Source organism: Tachyglossus aculeatus, assembly GCF_015852505.1.
Source record: "Tachyglossus aculeatus isolate mTacAcu1 chromosome 12 unlocalized genomic scaffold, mTacAcu1.pri SUPER_6_unloc_1, whole genome shotgun sequence".
Classification (NCBI taxonomy): domain Eukaryota; kingdom Metazoa; phylum Chordata; class Mammalia; order Monotremata; family Tachyglossidae; genus Tachyglossus; species Tachyglossus aculeatus.
Window position 1 is genome coordinate 16,871,074 of NW_024044828.1, and position 14,019 is coordinate 16,885,092.

General features: G+C 55.7%; 1 protein-coding gene across 1 annotated transcript in view; it reads right to left on the reverse strand.

The window, feature by feature from the left end:
* Positions 1–1,303: 1,303 nt before the first annotated feature.
* SALL2 (spalt like transcription factor 2) overlaps positions 1,304–14,019 on the reverse strand; it is a 28,560-nt gene continuing 15,844 nt past the window's right edge. The window contains exons 2-5 of the mRNA XM_038741056.1: positions 3,963–5,804; positions 3,397–3,896; positions 2,794–3,300; positions 1,304–2,365 (exon numbers count right to left, since the gene is read on the reverse strand). Of these exons, the coding sequence (XP_038596984.1) occupies positions 1,991–2,365; positions 2,794–3,300; positions 3,397–3,896; positions 3,963–5,804 (3,224 nt within the window). The 3' untranslated portion in view covers positions 1,304–1,990. The remainder of the gene's footprint in view (positions 2,366–2,793; positions 3,301–3,396; positions 3,897–3,962; positions 5,805–14,019) is intronic.

The window sequence follows — 14,019 nt, forward strand, 5'->3', positions numbered from 1 at the left end:
TGATCCCCGATTCTCAGGGGTTAAAGCCATCCGATTCACTCCAGAGGGCCGGGGATTCAGGGCACTGGGGAAAGGAGGACTGTCTCGGGGTAAGGTGGGAATCAATCGATCTATCGATGAGATTTATAAGGTGCTTACTGTGCGCAGAATACTAGCGTCAAGGGGAAAATGAAAGGAAGGATGAGAAGGGAAAGGAGGAGGGGAAATCTAGGAAGAATAGCAGTAGGGGATGAAGAGGGAGATAGATGAGGAAAGCAGGCTGGGTTTGGGAAGGGGCGGGAAGGGTTCTGCGGGAGGGGGAAAGGCAGGAATAGAAAGCTTTGCAGAGATTAGGGCTGGAGGGCCTTAAGGAAATACCCATCACCAGAAGCCTCACAAACATCTGTTACCATTACGAGAGCTGGCATCTAAACAGAGGGCGAATCAAGTTTAATTAGTTAAATAGCATTATCTGTAACCAATGGAGGTGGTGGAGAGTGGAAGGGGAGGGAGGAGGGGGATGGGGGGATGCGACCCTCCTCCTTCTCCTCCTCTTCTCCCCCATGAGAGTCTGAAAGGGGGAAAGGACAAGAGATTGACCAAAGCTTTTTTCCCAGAATTAAAGAGGCAGGAGCCACTTCTCCAACCTCCCGTGTCCCGCCTCCCCACCTCGCTCCCACTCCCGGGGCTGCTGGCCCCCTTCCCAGTCGTCGGCCACGTTTAAAGAGGTAAATCGTGCCCCTTTCCCGGGGCCACCTGGAATAAATCCACATTCGCAGTGGCCACCTTTGATCTAGAGTGGGGTTAGTAGTTCTTCAAAGTGGGAAGCAGGACCCCTGCGTCCCAGTGGAGGCCCCCCGTAGGAATCTAAATCACGGGATTCTAGAAGAAGAGAGGCTGAGCGCTGGCCTTCTGGCTCCCTCCGGCCTGTCGGGCCTTCTCGTCTGCAGCGCGGACGGGAGGCCGTCCCTCAGACTGGACACCGGTTGTTCCTCCTTCCGTGGGGCTCATCCGGCCTCGCCAGAGGGACCGGCCTCATCTGAGGCGTTCCCGTTTCCCGGGCCTCGGAGGTGGTCTCCCCTCCTTGGCTTCCGTAGCGAGCGGGGGGCAGAGGGACCGGCCTCGTGGAGGAAGGCGGGGGCGACGGCGGACGGATGAAGAGTGCTGGGTCCGTCTCGCGGGAAAGCCTTGGGCCCACTCACGTCCACTCGGACTCCGCGGGTTCCGGAGGGCGGCCGGCCGTGCCTGGACCCTCTCTGGCCCGAGTGGGTGGGCCGGGGGATGGCAAGGATGAGGCAAATGACACAGGTGCGGGGTCAGAACACTTTAATGACAGCGGGGAAGACCCAAGGACCCCCCCTCCTCTGCCCCGCACGTTCACTATGTTAGGCGGCACCAGAGCCTACAGCTAGAGAGGAGAAACGGCTAACGCGTTGCCGGCAGGATCCATGCTCCCTGCTTCTCCCCTGCAGCCCCGTCTCCGTCTGATCCTATGTTAAGAGTACATTCTATGCCCTGTCACGGGGGGGAGGGCCGGGGGGCAGCCTCAGGATTCAGAAAGGGGGAGAGGGAGTTTGGGGGAGTCTGGGGGATGTGGGTGGGGAGGCGGCTCGGGTCTCGGGGCGCCGTTCTCGCCTTCCTCTCCCTGAACCACCGCTGGCTCCACCGGCCCTCCAGTCACCTGCAGCCCGACGCGCTCGAGCTGTAACGGGGTCGCCCCGTGTCCACCCACCTCTCTCTCTCTCTCTCTCCACTGGCCTCAGTGGCCCCTTTGGGAGACAGCCTGAGCCCGTCCCTCCCCGGGGAATAACCTCCCCGCCCCACGCAGACCTCGCTCCCCGTGGGAGGTGACAATGGGTGGGGAGGAGGGGGTAGATACGGTCGAAGACGCTCTCTCGGTCCCCTAGCATTTAGAGGACGCTCTGTGGGTGGAAGTGGGGGGCTTTGAGAAGGGTCCCATTTCCCACCACGCCCCGTTTCCTCCAGGCACTGGCCGGGGGGAATTGGCCGGCTACTTCCCTTCCCGGGTGGGGTTCTGGGGAGCCGCGGGCCGGAGCGTGGGGTGTTGGGTCTGCCCCCCGGCCTCGCCCCGTCCCCCAGCTGGCGGGGCCTTCCCGGCATCCGGGCCGAAGAGGGCCGGCGGGCCGCGGGCCGGCACGGGGATAGAGCCACGGGGCTTGGCGGCCAGCTCCCTGGACACGAAGGCCGTGTATTGGTTCCAGAAAGACGGGCCACCCGCCCCGACCAGCTGAGCGGGGACATCCCGGGACGGGAGGTCCTGCGGCTCGGCCGGGCCCCCGGAGAGGAGGGGGATCTGGCCCTCCGGGGACGGACGCTGGGCCCTGAGGGCGGGGCTGCAATTCCAGACATGGGTGCTGAGGTGCACCTGCCAGGAAGGAAAAGGAGAGGGAGAGAAGGACGGGGACAGAGGGTCACCCCCGGGGACCGGGGCGGGGGGCGCGGTCGGGGGCGGAGGGAGAGAGAGAGAAAAAAAGAGAGAGGGAGAGGGAGAAAGACAGCCCTCCAAGGATCCTGGGCGAGATGGGGAGAAGTTCCCCGGCTCATCCCGGGCTCCTGGCCCACGGGGGAACGGTGAGGGGACCCTCTCTCCAGCCCCTGTTCCTGGGGTCAAAGGGCGCCAAGCACTCCTGAAGGTCTCAGGGGACGGCGGAGTCGCCGTCCCGAGGGAAGGGAGGGGGCCGCGGGGGGGGGCGGCGGCGGTGGCGGCGGCGGCGGGCAGAGCGCGGGCAGGTGGCCGGGGGCCGGGGAGGAGGGGGCTCCCCTGCCGGGGGGATGGAGGGCAAAGGGCGGTACCTGTTGATGCGCCAGCAGCATGTGCTTCTTGAGGGCGGCCCGCTCGGGGAAGGTCTGCTTGCAGACGCCGCAGGCCGAGAGAGCCCCCTCCTTGGCGTGGGTCCGGTGATGTTCTTCCAGGGCGGCCTGGCCGGGGAAGGCCCGGCCGCCAACGGCGCAGGGCCTGCCGCCGCCCGCCCCGGGCTCCGCAGCCTCCTTCCTCCGGGCCTCGGGCAGCCCCGGCCCCTCGGCCCCCTCCCCATCCGGGCAGAGTACGGGCGGCGGGCTGCCGCTCCCGCCGGCCTGGGCCTCCGGGTCCCCCCGGTCTCCCGCTCCCGCCGGCCGGCGGCCCTCCTCCTCCTCCTCCTCCTCCTCCACGGGCCGCGGCGCCTCCGGGCTCCCCGGCGGGGGTGGGCGCTCCGGTCCCCGGGCGCCCCGGTCGGCCTCCTTCCGAGCCCCGGCCTCGTCCTCGGGCCCGGACGCGTCTTCCGAATCCTCCCGCCCCGAGGCGGGCTTCTCGCCCCCGCTCTCGGAACCGGCCCCCGCCAGCGAGTCCTCGTCGGTGGCCTCCTCTTCCTCCTCCCCGTCTTCCTCCTCCTCCTCCCCGTCCTCCTCCTCTTCCTCCTCGTCCTCCTCCCCGTCCTCTTCCTCTCCGTCCTCGTCCTCGGACGGGTCCTCCCCGGCGGGCGGGGGCCGGGGCCGGGGCCGGGGCGGGCGGTCCCCGGCGGCGGGGGCGTCCGGCTGCTCGGGGCCGCTGTCCTTCGGGGCCCCCCCGGCCTGGGGGAGCACGGCGCCGCCGTTGGGGATCTGCCCCCCGAGGTGCATGCGCACGTGCTGCTGCAGGGTGACGGCGTTGGTGAACTTCTTCTGGCAGATGGGGCAGGAGTTCTGGACGCGGGCGGCGGGGCTGGCCTTGTGGCCCACGAAGTGGGCGCGCAGGTTGCCGCGGGTGGAGAAGGCGCGGCCGCACACCTTGCACTTGAAGGGCCGCTCCCCGCCGTGCTGGCCGTAGTGGAGGCGCAGGGCGCGCGGGCAGCTCAGCACGCGCAGGCAGATGACACACTGGTTGGGGCCGGAGCCGGCGGCGGCGGCGGCGCCGCCGGGGGAAGGGGAGGCGGAGGAGGACGAGGAGGACGAGGAGGACGACGACGACCCGGCGACGGCGGCGGCGGCGGCCGAGGAGGCCGGGAGGGCCCCGGGCCCGGCGGGGGCCGCGCTCACACCCCCTTGCCGGTCGATCTTCTCCACCAGCTGCTGCAGCTTGGACGTCTCGGACGGCGAGACCCCCAGGGGCTCCAGGACGTAGGGGAAGGGGAAGCCGCCCGCCCCGGCCGCCTTGAAGTGGTTGGTCAGCAGGGCCCAGCTGGGCAGGGAGGTGACCAGCTTCCCGAGCTGCACCCGGGCGGCGGCGGAGGCGGCCCCCGCCTCGGCCCCGGGGCCGGCCCCGGCCGCCCCCTCGCCGCCCGGCGGGGTGTTCTCGTCCGCCTTGCTCCGGGGCTCCACGGCCTTGACGAGCACCAGCTTGTTGAAGGCGGGCAGGCCGGGGCCCGCGGGGCCGCCGGCGCCGGCCGACAGCAGGGTCAGGCTCTCGGTGGCGCTGAGCGCGGCGGCGGCGGCGGCGGCGGCCAGGGGCCTGCGGTCCCCGCCGGCCCCGGCCGCGGCCTCCTCCTCGGCCTTCTCCAGGGGCACGGACATGCCGTAGGGGAGCCCGCTGCCCGTGATGACGTAGTCCAGGTGCTCGGGCACCGGGTGCGGGTTCATCTGCACGTGCGGGTACTTCTCGCGGTGGCGGTGGAAGTGCACCTTGAGGTTGCCCCGGGTGGTGAAGCGGTTGCCGCAGACGTTGCACTTGTAGGGCCGCTCGCCCGTGTGGGACCGCAGGTGGATCTGCAGGGCGCTGTCGCTGCCGAACACCTTGGCGCAGAAGCGGCACTTGTGCCGGCCCCCGGGCTTCTCCGGCGGGCCCGCCGGCTCGCCGAACGCCGGCTCCCCGCCGCCGTTCTTGGGCTTCAGCAGCCCCGGGGCGGCGGCGGCCGCCGCCTCCAGGCCCCGGCCCGGGCCCAGGCACTGTCCGGCCAGGAGCCCCGCGCCGCCGGGGAAGGCCAGGTGCGGGGCGGCCAGCGGCGGGTCCGTGCCTCCGGCCAGGGCCGCCGAGGGGCCCCCCGCGGGCTTGTGGCCGCGGCCGGCGCCGCCGGCGAAGGGGTGCGGGCCCCCCAGGGGGTGGTACAGGTGGAAGAAGGCGGGCTTGGGGGCCTCGGCCCCGGCCGGGGCGGCCGCCGAGGGGGCCGGCGTCGTCGTCGTCTTGCCCGCCTGGGCCGGCTTGGCGGGGCCGAAGATGGGCAGCAGGGGCTTGGACGGGGCGGCGGCGGCGGCGGCGGGGGTCCGCGGCGGGTCGGAGGAGCCGGCGGTGGCCGCGGGCCCCACGGCCTGGCCCAGGGAGCCCAGCAGGAGGACCTGGCGGCAGATCTGCTCCGTCATCTGCATCTGGTGGATCTGCCGCTGCTGCAGGACCCTCAGCTCCTCCAGGATCAGGGGGATGTTGAGGTGGGGGCCGGACGGGGCCGCCGGGGCCGGCTCGGGGGCCAGGGGGGTGGCCCCCAGCTTGGGGCTGGCCAGGATCAGCCCCCCGCCTCGGCCGGCCCCCGCCGGGGTGACCAGGAAGCGGTCCGCGGCCTCCTCCGTCCCTCGCTCCGGGGCCCAGCGCGGGTCCGGGGGTCCCGGGGGACCCGGGGGTCTGGGGTCCGGGGGGCCGCTGGGCTCGGTCTCCATGACCCGGGGGCTGTCCCGGCCCTCGGGCCTGGCTTCGGAGGAGGACGACGAGGACGACGCCGAGGACGACGCCGACGAAGAGGAGGCCGCGGCGGCCGTGCCTTGGGCCGTGGAGGAGGTGGGGCGCTCCTGGGCCCCCAGGACGGCCATGACGGGGGCCTCGGGGTCACACCCGTCCCGGTGGGCCTGGAATTCTGCAGGGTCGCCGAACTGGGCACAGCACTTGGCACACACCTGGGGGGGGGCCTCGTCGCCGGTGTCCCCTGAGAGAGGAGAGGAGAGGGAGGGAGGGATGGATGGATGGATGGAGGGGGCAGGGACGGGGGGGAGGCGTGAGGCTGCTGGGGGGGGCTCACCCGAGGCCCGGGACCCCATCCCGCAGGAGGGACCCCCCTGCAGCCCGAGCCCAGGATGGTTCATTCATTCATTCATTCATTCATTCAATCAATCGTATTTCTTGAGCGCTTACTGTGTGCAGAGCACTGGACTAAGCACTTGGGAAGTCCAAGTTGGCAACATCTAGAGACGGTCCCTACCCCACAGTGGGCTCACAGTCTAGAAGGGGGAGACAGACAACAAAACAAATTAACAAAATACAATAAATGGAATAAATACGTGCAAATAAAATAGAGTAATAAATATGTACAAACATATATACAGGTGCTGTGGGGAGGGGAAGGAGCTCCATTCATTCATTCATTCAATCGTATTTCTTGAGCGCTTACTGTGTGCAGAGCACTGTATTAAGCACTTGGGAAGTACAAGCTGGCAATGTATAGAGACGATCCCTACCCAACAGTGGGCTTACAGTCTAGAAGGGGGAGACAGAAAACAAAACAAAACATATTAACAAAATAAAATAAACGGAAAAAATATGTACAAATAAAACAGAGTAATAAATATGCACAAACATATATACAGGTGCTGTGGGGAGGGGAAGGAGCTCATTAATTAATTAATTCATTCATTCATTCACTGTGTGCAGAGCACTGTACTAAGCGCTTGGGAAGTCCAAGTTGGCAACGTATAGAGACGGTCCCTACCCAACAGCGGGCTCACAGTCTGGAAGCTGGTGCAGGGGGCGGCCGTCCCCGCCCCCGAACAATGCAGTACCAGTCCTGGGGGGGCGGGGGGGGGGGGAGGCGCCCCCATCAATCAATCAATCGTATTTATTGAGCGCTTACTGTGTGCAGAGCACTGAACTAAGCGCTTGGGAAGTCCAAGTTGGCAACATAGAGAGACAGTCCCTACCCAACAGCGGGCTCACAGTCGAGAAGGGGGAGACAGGGAACAAAACCAAACATACCAACAAAATAAAATAAATAGAATAGATATGCACAAGTCAGATAAATGAATAAATAAATAGAGTAATAAATATGTGCAAAGCACTGGACTAAGCGCTTGGGAAGTCCAAGTTGGCAACATAGAGAGACAGTCCCTACCCAACAGCGGGCTCATAGTCGAGAAGGGGGAGACAGACAACAAAACCAAACATACCAATAAAATAAAATAAATAGAATAGATATGCACAAGTAAGATAGGGTAATAAATATGTGCAGAGCACTGGACTAAGCGCTTGGGAAGTCCAAGTTGGCAACATAGAGAGACAGTCCCTACCCAACAGCGGGCTCACAGTCTAGAGGGGGGGGGGGGCAGAGAACAAAACCAAACAACCATACTAACAATATAAAATAAATAGAATAGATATGTACAAGATAAATAAATAGAGTAATAAATATGTGCAGAGCACTGGCCTAAGCGCTTTGGAAGTCCAAGTTGGCAACACGGAGAGACAGTCCCTGCCCAACAGCGGGCTCACAGTCGAGAAAGCGGGGGGGGGGGGGGGGGGGGGGGCAGAGAACAAAACCAAACATACTAACAAAATAAAATAAATAGAATAGATATGTACAAGATAAATAGAGTAATAAATATGTGCAGACCACTGGCCTAAGCGCTTGGGAAGTCCAAGTTGGCAACACAGAGAGACAGTCCCTACCCAACAGCGGGCTCACAGTCGAGAAAGCGGGGGGGGGGGGGCAGAGAACAAAACCAAACATACTAACAAAATAAAATAAATAGAATAGATCTGTACAAGATAAATAAATAAATAGAGTAATAAATATGTACAAACGTATATAGATCCCAGCCCCCCATCCTCCCTCCCTCCCTCCGCCTGTCCTACCTTACCTCCAAGCTGGGCCGGGGGCTCCCCCCCCATGGCCCCGGGCCCGGGCCGCTCTCCGGCCTCGTGGGCCATGGGGAGGAACAAAGGAGCTCCGACTTGGGGCCGGGGGCGTCTCCCACACTGCCGCCGAGCCAGCCTCTGCACCCAGCCCCGGCCACTGCAGTGCTGGACAGAGGCGGGGCCCAGGCCCCCCACCACCAGCACCACCACCAGCACCACCACCACCACCACGACGAGCAGCTGGAGAGGGCGGAGGCAGCCCCCACGCCGCTCACCTACACATGCAAGGCCTTGGCAGCTACTCAGCCCTTAATAATACCGGCCATAATGACGTTTAGTAAGCGCTGACGATGCGCACAGCACCGCTCTAACTGCTGCGGAGGTTCCAAGTTGATCAGGTTGGCCCGTGCGGGGCTCACAATCAACCCCCACTTTAATAATAATAACAATAATGGCATTTGTTAAGCGCTTACTCTGTGCAAAGCACCGCTCTAAGCACTGGGGAGGATACAAGGTGATCAGGTTGTCCCATGGGGGGCTCACAATCAACCCCCACTTTAATAATAATAATAATAATGATGGCATTTGTTAAGCGCTAACTATGTGCAAAGCACCACTCTAAGCGCTGGGGAGGATACAAGGTGATCAGGTTGTCCCATGGGGGGCTCACAATCAACCCCCACTTTAATAATAATAATAATAATGATGGCATTTGTTAAGCGCTATGTGCAAAGCACCACTCTAAGCGCTGGGGAGGATACAAGGTGATCAGGTTGTCCCATGGGGGGCTCACAATCAATCCCCATTTTAATAATAATAATAATGGCATTTGTTAAGCGCTTACTATGTGCAAAGCACCGCTCTAAGCGCTGGGGAGGCTACAAGGTGATCAGGTTGGCCCATGAGGGGCTCACAATCAACCCCATTTTAATAATAATAATAATAATGGCATTTGTTAAGTGCTTACTATGTGCACGGCACCACTCTAAGCGCTGGGGAGGTTCCAAGGTGATCAGGTTGTCCCATGGGGGGCTCACAATCAATCCCCATTTCAATAATAATAATAATAATGGCATTTGTTAAGCGCTTACTATGTGCACAGCACCACTCTAAGCGGTGGGGAGGTTACAAAGTGATCAGGTTGTCCCATGGGGGGCTCACAATCAATCCCCATTTTAATAATAATAATAATAATAATGGCATTTGTTAAGTGCTTACTATGTGCACAGCACTGCTCTAAGCGCTGTAGAGGATACAAGGTGATCAGGTTGGCCCATGTGGGGCTCACAATCAATCCCCATTTTAATAATAATAATAATAATGGCATTTGTTAAGCACTTACTATGTGCACAGCACCGCTCTAAGCGTTGCAGAGGATACAAGGTGATCCCATGTGGGGCTCCCATTTTAATAATAATAACAATAATAATAATAATGATGGCATTTGTTAAGCACTTACTATGTGCACAGCACCACTCTAAGCACTGGGGAGGTTACAAAGTGATCAGGTTGTCCCATGGGGGGCTCACAATCAATCCCCATTTTAATAATAATAATAATAATGGCATTTGTTAAGTGCTTACTATGTGCACAGCACCGCTCTAAGCGCTGCAGAGGATACAAGGTGATCAGGTTGGCCCATGCAGGGCTCACAATCAATCCCCATTTTAATAATAATAATAATGGCATTTGTTAAGCGCTTACTATGTGCAAAGCACTGTTCTTAGCACTGGGGAGGATACAAGGTGATCAGGTTGTCCCTTGGGCTCACAATCAATCCCCATTTTAATAAATATAATAATAATAATGGGGCTCCCAATCTTCATCCCCATTTTACAGATGAGGGAACTGAGGCCTGGAGAAGTGAAGTGACTTGCCCAAATAATAATAATTATAATAATGATAATAATAATAATAATGGCATTTATTAAGCGCTTACTGTGTGCAAAGCGCCGTTCTAAGCTCTGGGGAGGTTACAAGGTGATCAGGTTGTCCCACGGGGGGCTCGCCATCTTCATCCCCACTGTGGGACAACCTGATCACCTTGTAACCTCCCCAGTGCTTAGAACAGTGCTTTGCACATAGTAAGCGCTTAATAAATGCTATTATTATTATTATTATTATTATAAGTGGCAGAACCGGGATTAGAAGCCAGCTTCTGTGACTCCCAAGCCCAGGCTTTTTCCATTAAACTACATTGCTTCCCTTTTTTTGTATGTATTTATTATTCCGTTTGTATATTCAGTTGCTTATTCATCACCTTCATCTTGATTTGCCTAAACCACTTCCTGTTAAATCCTCCTATGCCTATAATTCGTAAATAGTTTTGGTCCATCTCCCTTTTTCGGTTGCAAGCTCCTTGAGGGGGGTCTCAATAAATACTCAATAAATACCACTGATTGATTTATTAATAGATTGATCTGTGGGGAGACCTGAAACTATCGGAAAACTCTAATATGGGTGACAAGATTATGTAAATGAAACGTAAAGAGCATGAGAAATATAAACAGGAAGAAATGTAGATCCGAGCTCAGAACAAACGTTTTGAAGAAATTGGAATAACTTAGTAATAGTGGGATAGCACATATGACTGGGGTGTTAGCTAAAGATGGTTTTGTAATATTAGGAGGGAAATGGAGGTAACATAGCTTGGAACATGAAGAACTTCTTCATGTGCTCAGAAACAGGAAAATACAGACCAGAATTAAGAATGGATAAGAAGAAGGCCTTCTTCTAGGCCTTCCCAGACTGAGCCCCCTCTTTCCTCTCCCCCTCGTCCCCCTCTCCATCCCCCCCATCTTACCTCCTTCCCCTCCCCGCAGCACCTGCATATATGTATATATGTTTGTACGTATTTATTACTCTATTTATTTTACTTGTACATATTTATTCTATTCATTTTATTTTGTTAACGGCTTTTGTTTTGTTGTCTGTCTCCCCCTTCTAGACTGTGAGCCCACTGTTGGGTAGGGACCGTCTCTAGATGTTGCCAACTTGGACTTCCCAAGCGCTTAGTCCAGTGCTCTGCACACAGTAAGTGCTCAATAAATACGATTGATTGATTGATTGATTGGGCTGTCCCACGTGGGGCTCACCATCTTAATCCCCGTTTTACCGATGAGGCACAGAGAAGTTAAGTTACTTGCCCAAGGTCACACAGCAGACAAGTGGCGGAGCTGGGATTAGAACCCGTATCCCGAGCCCATGTTCTTTCCACTAAGCCATGCTGCTTCTCACTACTACGCCAACTATTACATCTACTACTAAATAATAATAATGATTATGATGATGATAATAATAACAGGGAATAATAGGGAAGCAGCTTGGCTCAGTGGAAAGAGCCCGGGCTTTGGAGTCAGAGGTCATGGGTTCGAATGCCGCCTCCGCCACTTTTCAGCTGTGTGTGACTTCAGGCAAGTCGCTTCACTTCTCCGTGCCTCAGTTCCCTCATCTGTAAAATGGGGATTGACTGTGAACCCCCCCACCGTGGGACAACCTGATCACCTTGTAACCTACCCAGTGCTTAGAACAGTGCTTTAAGTAAGCTTTAAGTAAGCACATAGTAAGCGCTTAATAAATACCACTATTATTATAAGTGCTTAATACAGTGCTCTGCACATAGTAAGCGCTCAATAAATACGATTGATGAATAATAATCCCCCTTCTAAACTGTAAGATCACTGTGGATGGGGGACGTGTCTACCAGCTGTTATATTGTACTCTCCCAAGCGCTTAGTACAAGACTCTGCACACAGTAAGTTCAATAAATGTGACTGATTGATTAATAATAATATTTGTTAACCACTTACTATGCAACAAACACCATGATAGATACAGGATAATCAAATCAGACAGATTCCCTGTCCCTCCGGGGCTCACAGTCTTAAGGGGGAGGGAGAACGGGTATTTCATCCCTATTTTACAGATGAGGAAACTGAGTCACAGAGAAGTTAAGTGACTCGCTCAAGGTCACATAGCAGGCAAGTGGCAGAGCCAGGATTAGAACTCGGCTCTGCTGGCTCCCAGTCTTGTGCGCTTTCCCATGGGGACCCTGGGGGCAATCAGAGGGTCATTTGGGTAGCTGGGGTTTTCTACAAGGCAGGAGAATCAATCAATCAATCAATCAATCAATCGTATTTATTGAGCGCTTACTGTGTGCAGAGCACTGTACTAAGTGCTTGGGAAGTACAAGTTGGCAACATATAGAGACGGTCCCTACCCAACAGTGGGCTCACAGTCTAAAAGGGGGAGACAGAGAACAAAACCAAACATCCTAACAAAATAAAATAGAATAGGTATGTACAAGTAAAATAAATAAACAAATAGAGTAATAAATATGTACAAACATACGCAGATCTGGGCTGAGCTCCATTCATTCAATCGTATTTATTGAGTGCTTACTGTGTGCAGAGCACTGTACTAAGTGCTTACTAAGCTCCACATGGACTCCGTTACATGTGGTTGCCTGATAAACAGAGAAGCAGCGTGGCTCAGTGGAAAGAGCATGGGCTTTGGAGTCAGAGGTCATGGGTTCTAATCCTGGCTCTGCCAGTTGTCAGCTGAGTGACTTTGGGCAAGTCACTTAACTTCTCTGGGCCTCAGTTCCCTCATCTGTAAAATGGGGATGAAGACTGTGAGCCCCACGTGGAATAACCTGATCACCCTGTAACCTCCCCAGTGCTTAGAACAGTGCTTTGCACATAGTAAGCGCTTTACAAATACCATTATTATTATTATTATTATTATTATTGTAACCTCCCCAGTGCTTAGAACAGTGGTTTGCACATAGTAAGCACTTAACAAATACCATTATTATTATTATTATTATTATTGTAACCTCCCCAGCACTTAGAACAGTGCTTTGCACATATTAAGTGCTTAACAAATACCATTATTATTATTATTCTTATTGTAACCTCCCCAGAGCTTAGAACAGTGCTTTGCACATAGTAAGCGCTTAACAAATACCATTATTATTATTATTATTATTATTGTAACTTCCCCAGCACTTAGAACAGTGCTTTGCACATAGTAAGCGCTTAACAAATACCATTATTATTATTATTATTATTATTGTAACCTCCCCAGTGCTTAGAACAGTGCTTTGCACATAGTAAGCGCTTAATAAATGCCATTATTATTATTATTAAACGTCTGAGAGGGTCTAAGGCAGACATAAAGGCGATGGTTCCTCGTAGTTAAGTAGCTCAGCACAAGTGGCTACAGAAAAGTAATAATAATAGTAATTGTTAAACATTTGCTCTGGGCCAAGCACCAGGGGTAGATCAGGATAATCAGATCAGAAACAGTCCCTGTCCCAACTGGGATATACTTTACTCCGCTGCCCGGATCCTTTTTCCAAAAAAAGTTCAGTTCATGTTTCCCCCCTCTTGGAGAATCTCCAGTGGTTTCCCATCCTGCTGTTGGGTTAGGGACCATCTCTATATGCTGCCAACTTGTACTTCCCAAGCGCTTAGTACAGTGTTCTGCACACAGTAAGCGCTCAATAAATACGATTAAATGAAATGAAAATGAATCCACCTTGGCATCCAGCAGAAACTCCTTAGAGTCGGCTTTGAAGCACTCAAACCCCTTGCCCCCTCCTACCTTAACTTTGTGATTTCTTACCTCAATCCAACCCGCAAATTTTGCTCCTCTAATGCCAACTTTCTCACTGTACCTAGATTCCCCCCCTCGCCTTTTAGACTGTGAGCCCGCTGTTGGGTAAGGACTATCTCTATATGTTGCCAACTTGTACTTCCCAAGCACTTAGTACAGTGCTCTGCACACAGTAAGTGCTCAATAAATATGATTGATTGATTGATTGATTGATTGATCTATCTCACTGCCCCCTCTCCCACCTTCTGTTTCTGGCCTGGAAAGTTCTCTTCTTCATGTGAATCACCCTCCCCGCCTCCCAAGCCTGATTAAAAGCATATCTCCTCCAAGAGCCTTCCCCGATTAAGCCAATCAATCAATCAATCGTATTTATTGAGCGCTTACTGTGTGCAGAGCACTGTACTAAGCGCTTGGGAAGTACAAGTTGGCAACATATAGCGACGGTCCCTACCCAACATTGGGCTCACAGTCTAGAAGAATGAAGTCCTCATTTCCTCTCCTCCCCCTCCTTTCCGTATCACTTGCACTTGGATTTGTACCCTTTATTCACCCTTCCCTCAGCCCCACCCCACTTAATAATAATAATAATGATGGCACTTATTGAGCGCTTACTATGTGCAAAGCACCGTTCTAAGCGCTGGGGAGGTTACAAGGTGATCAGGTTGCCCCACTGG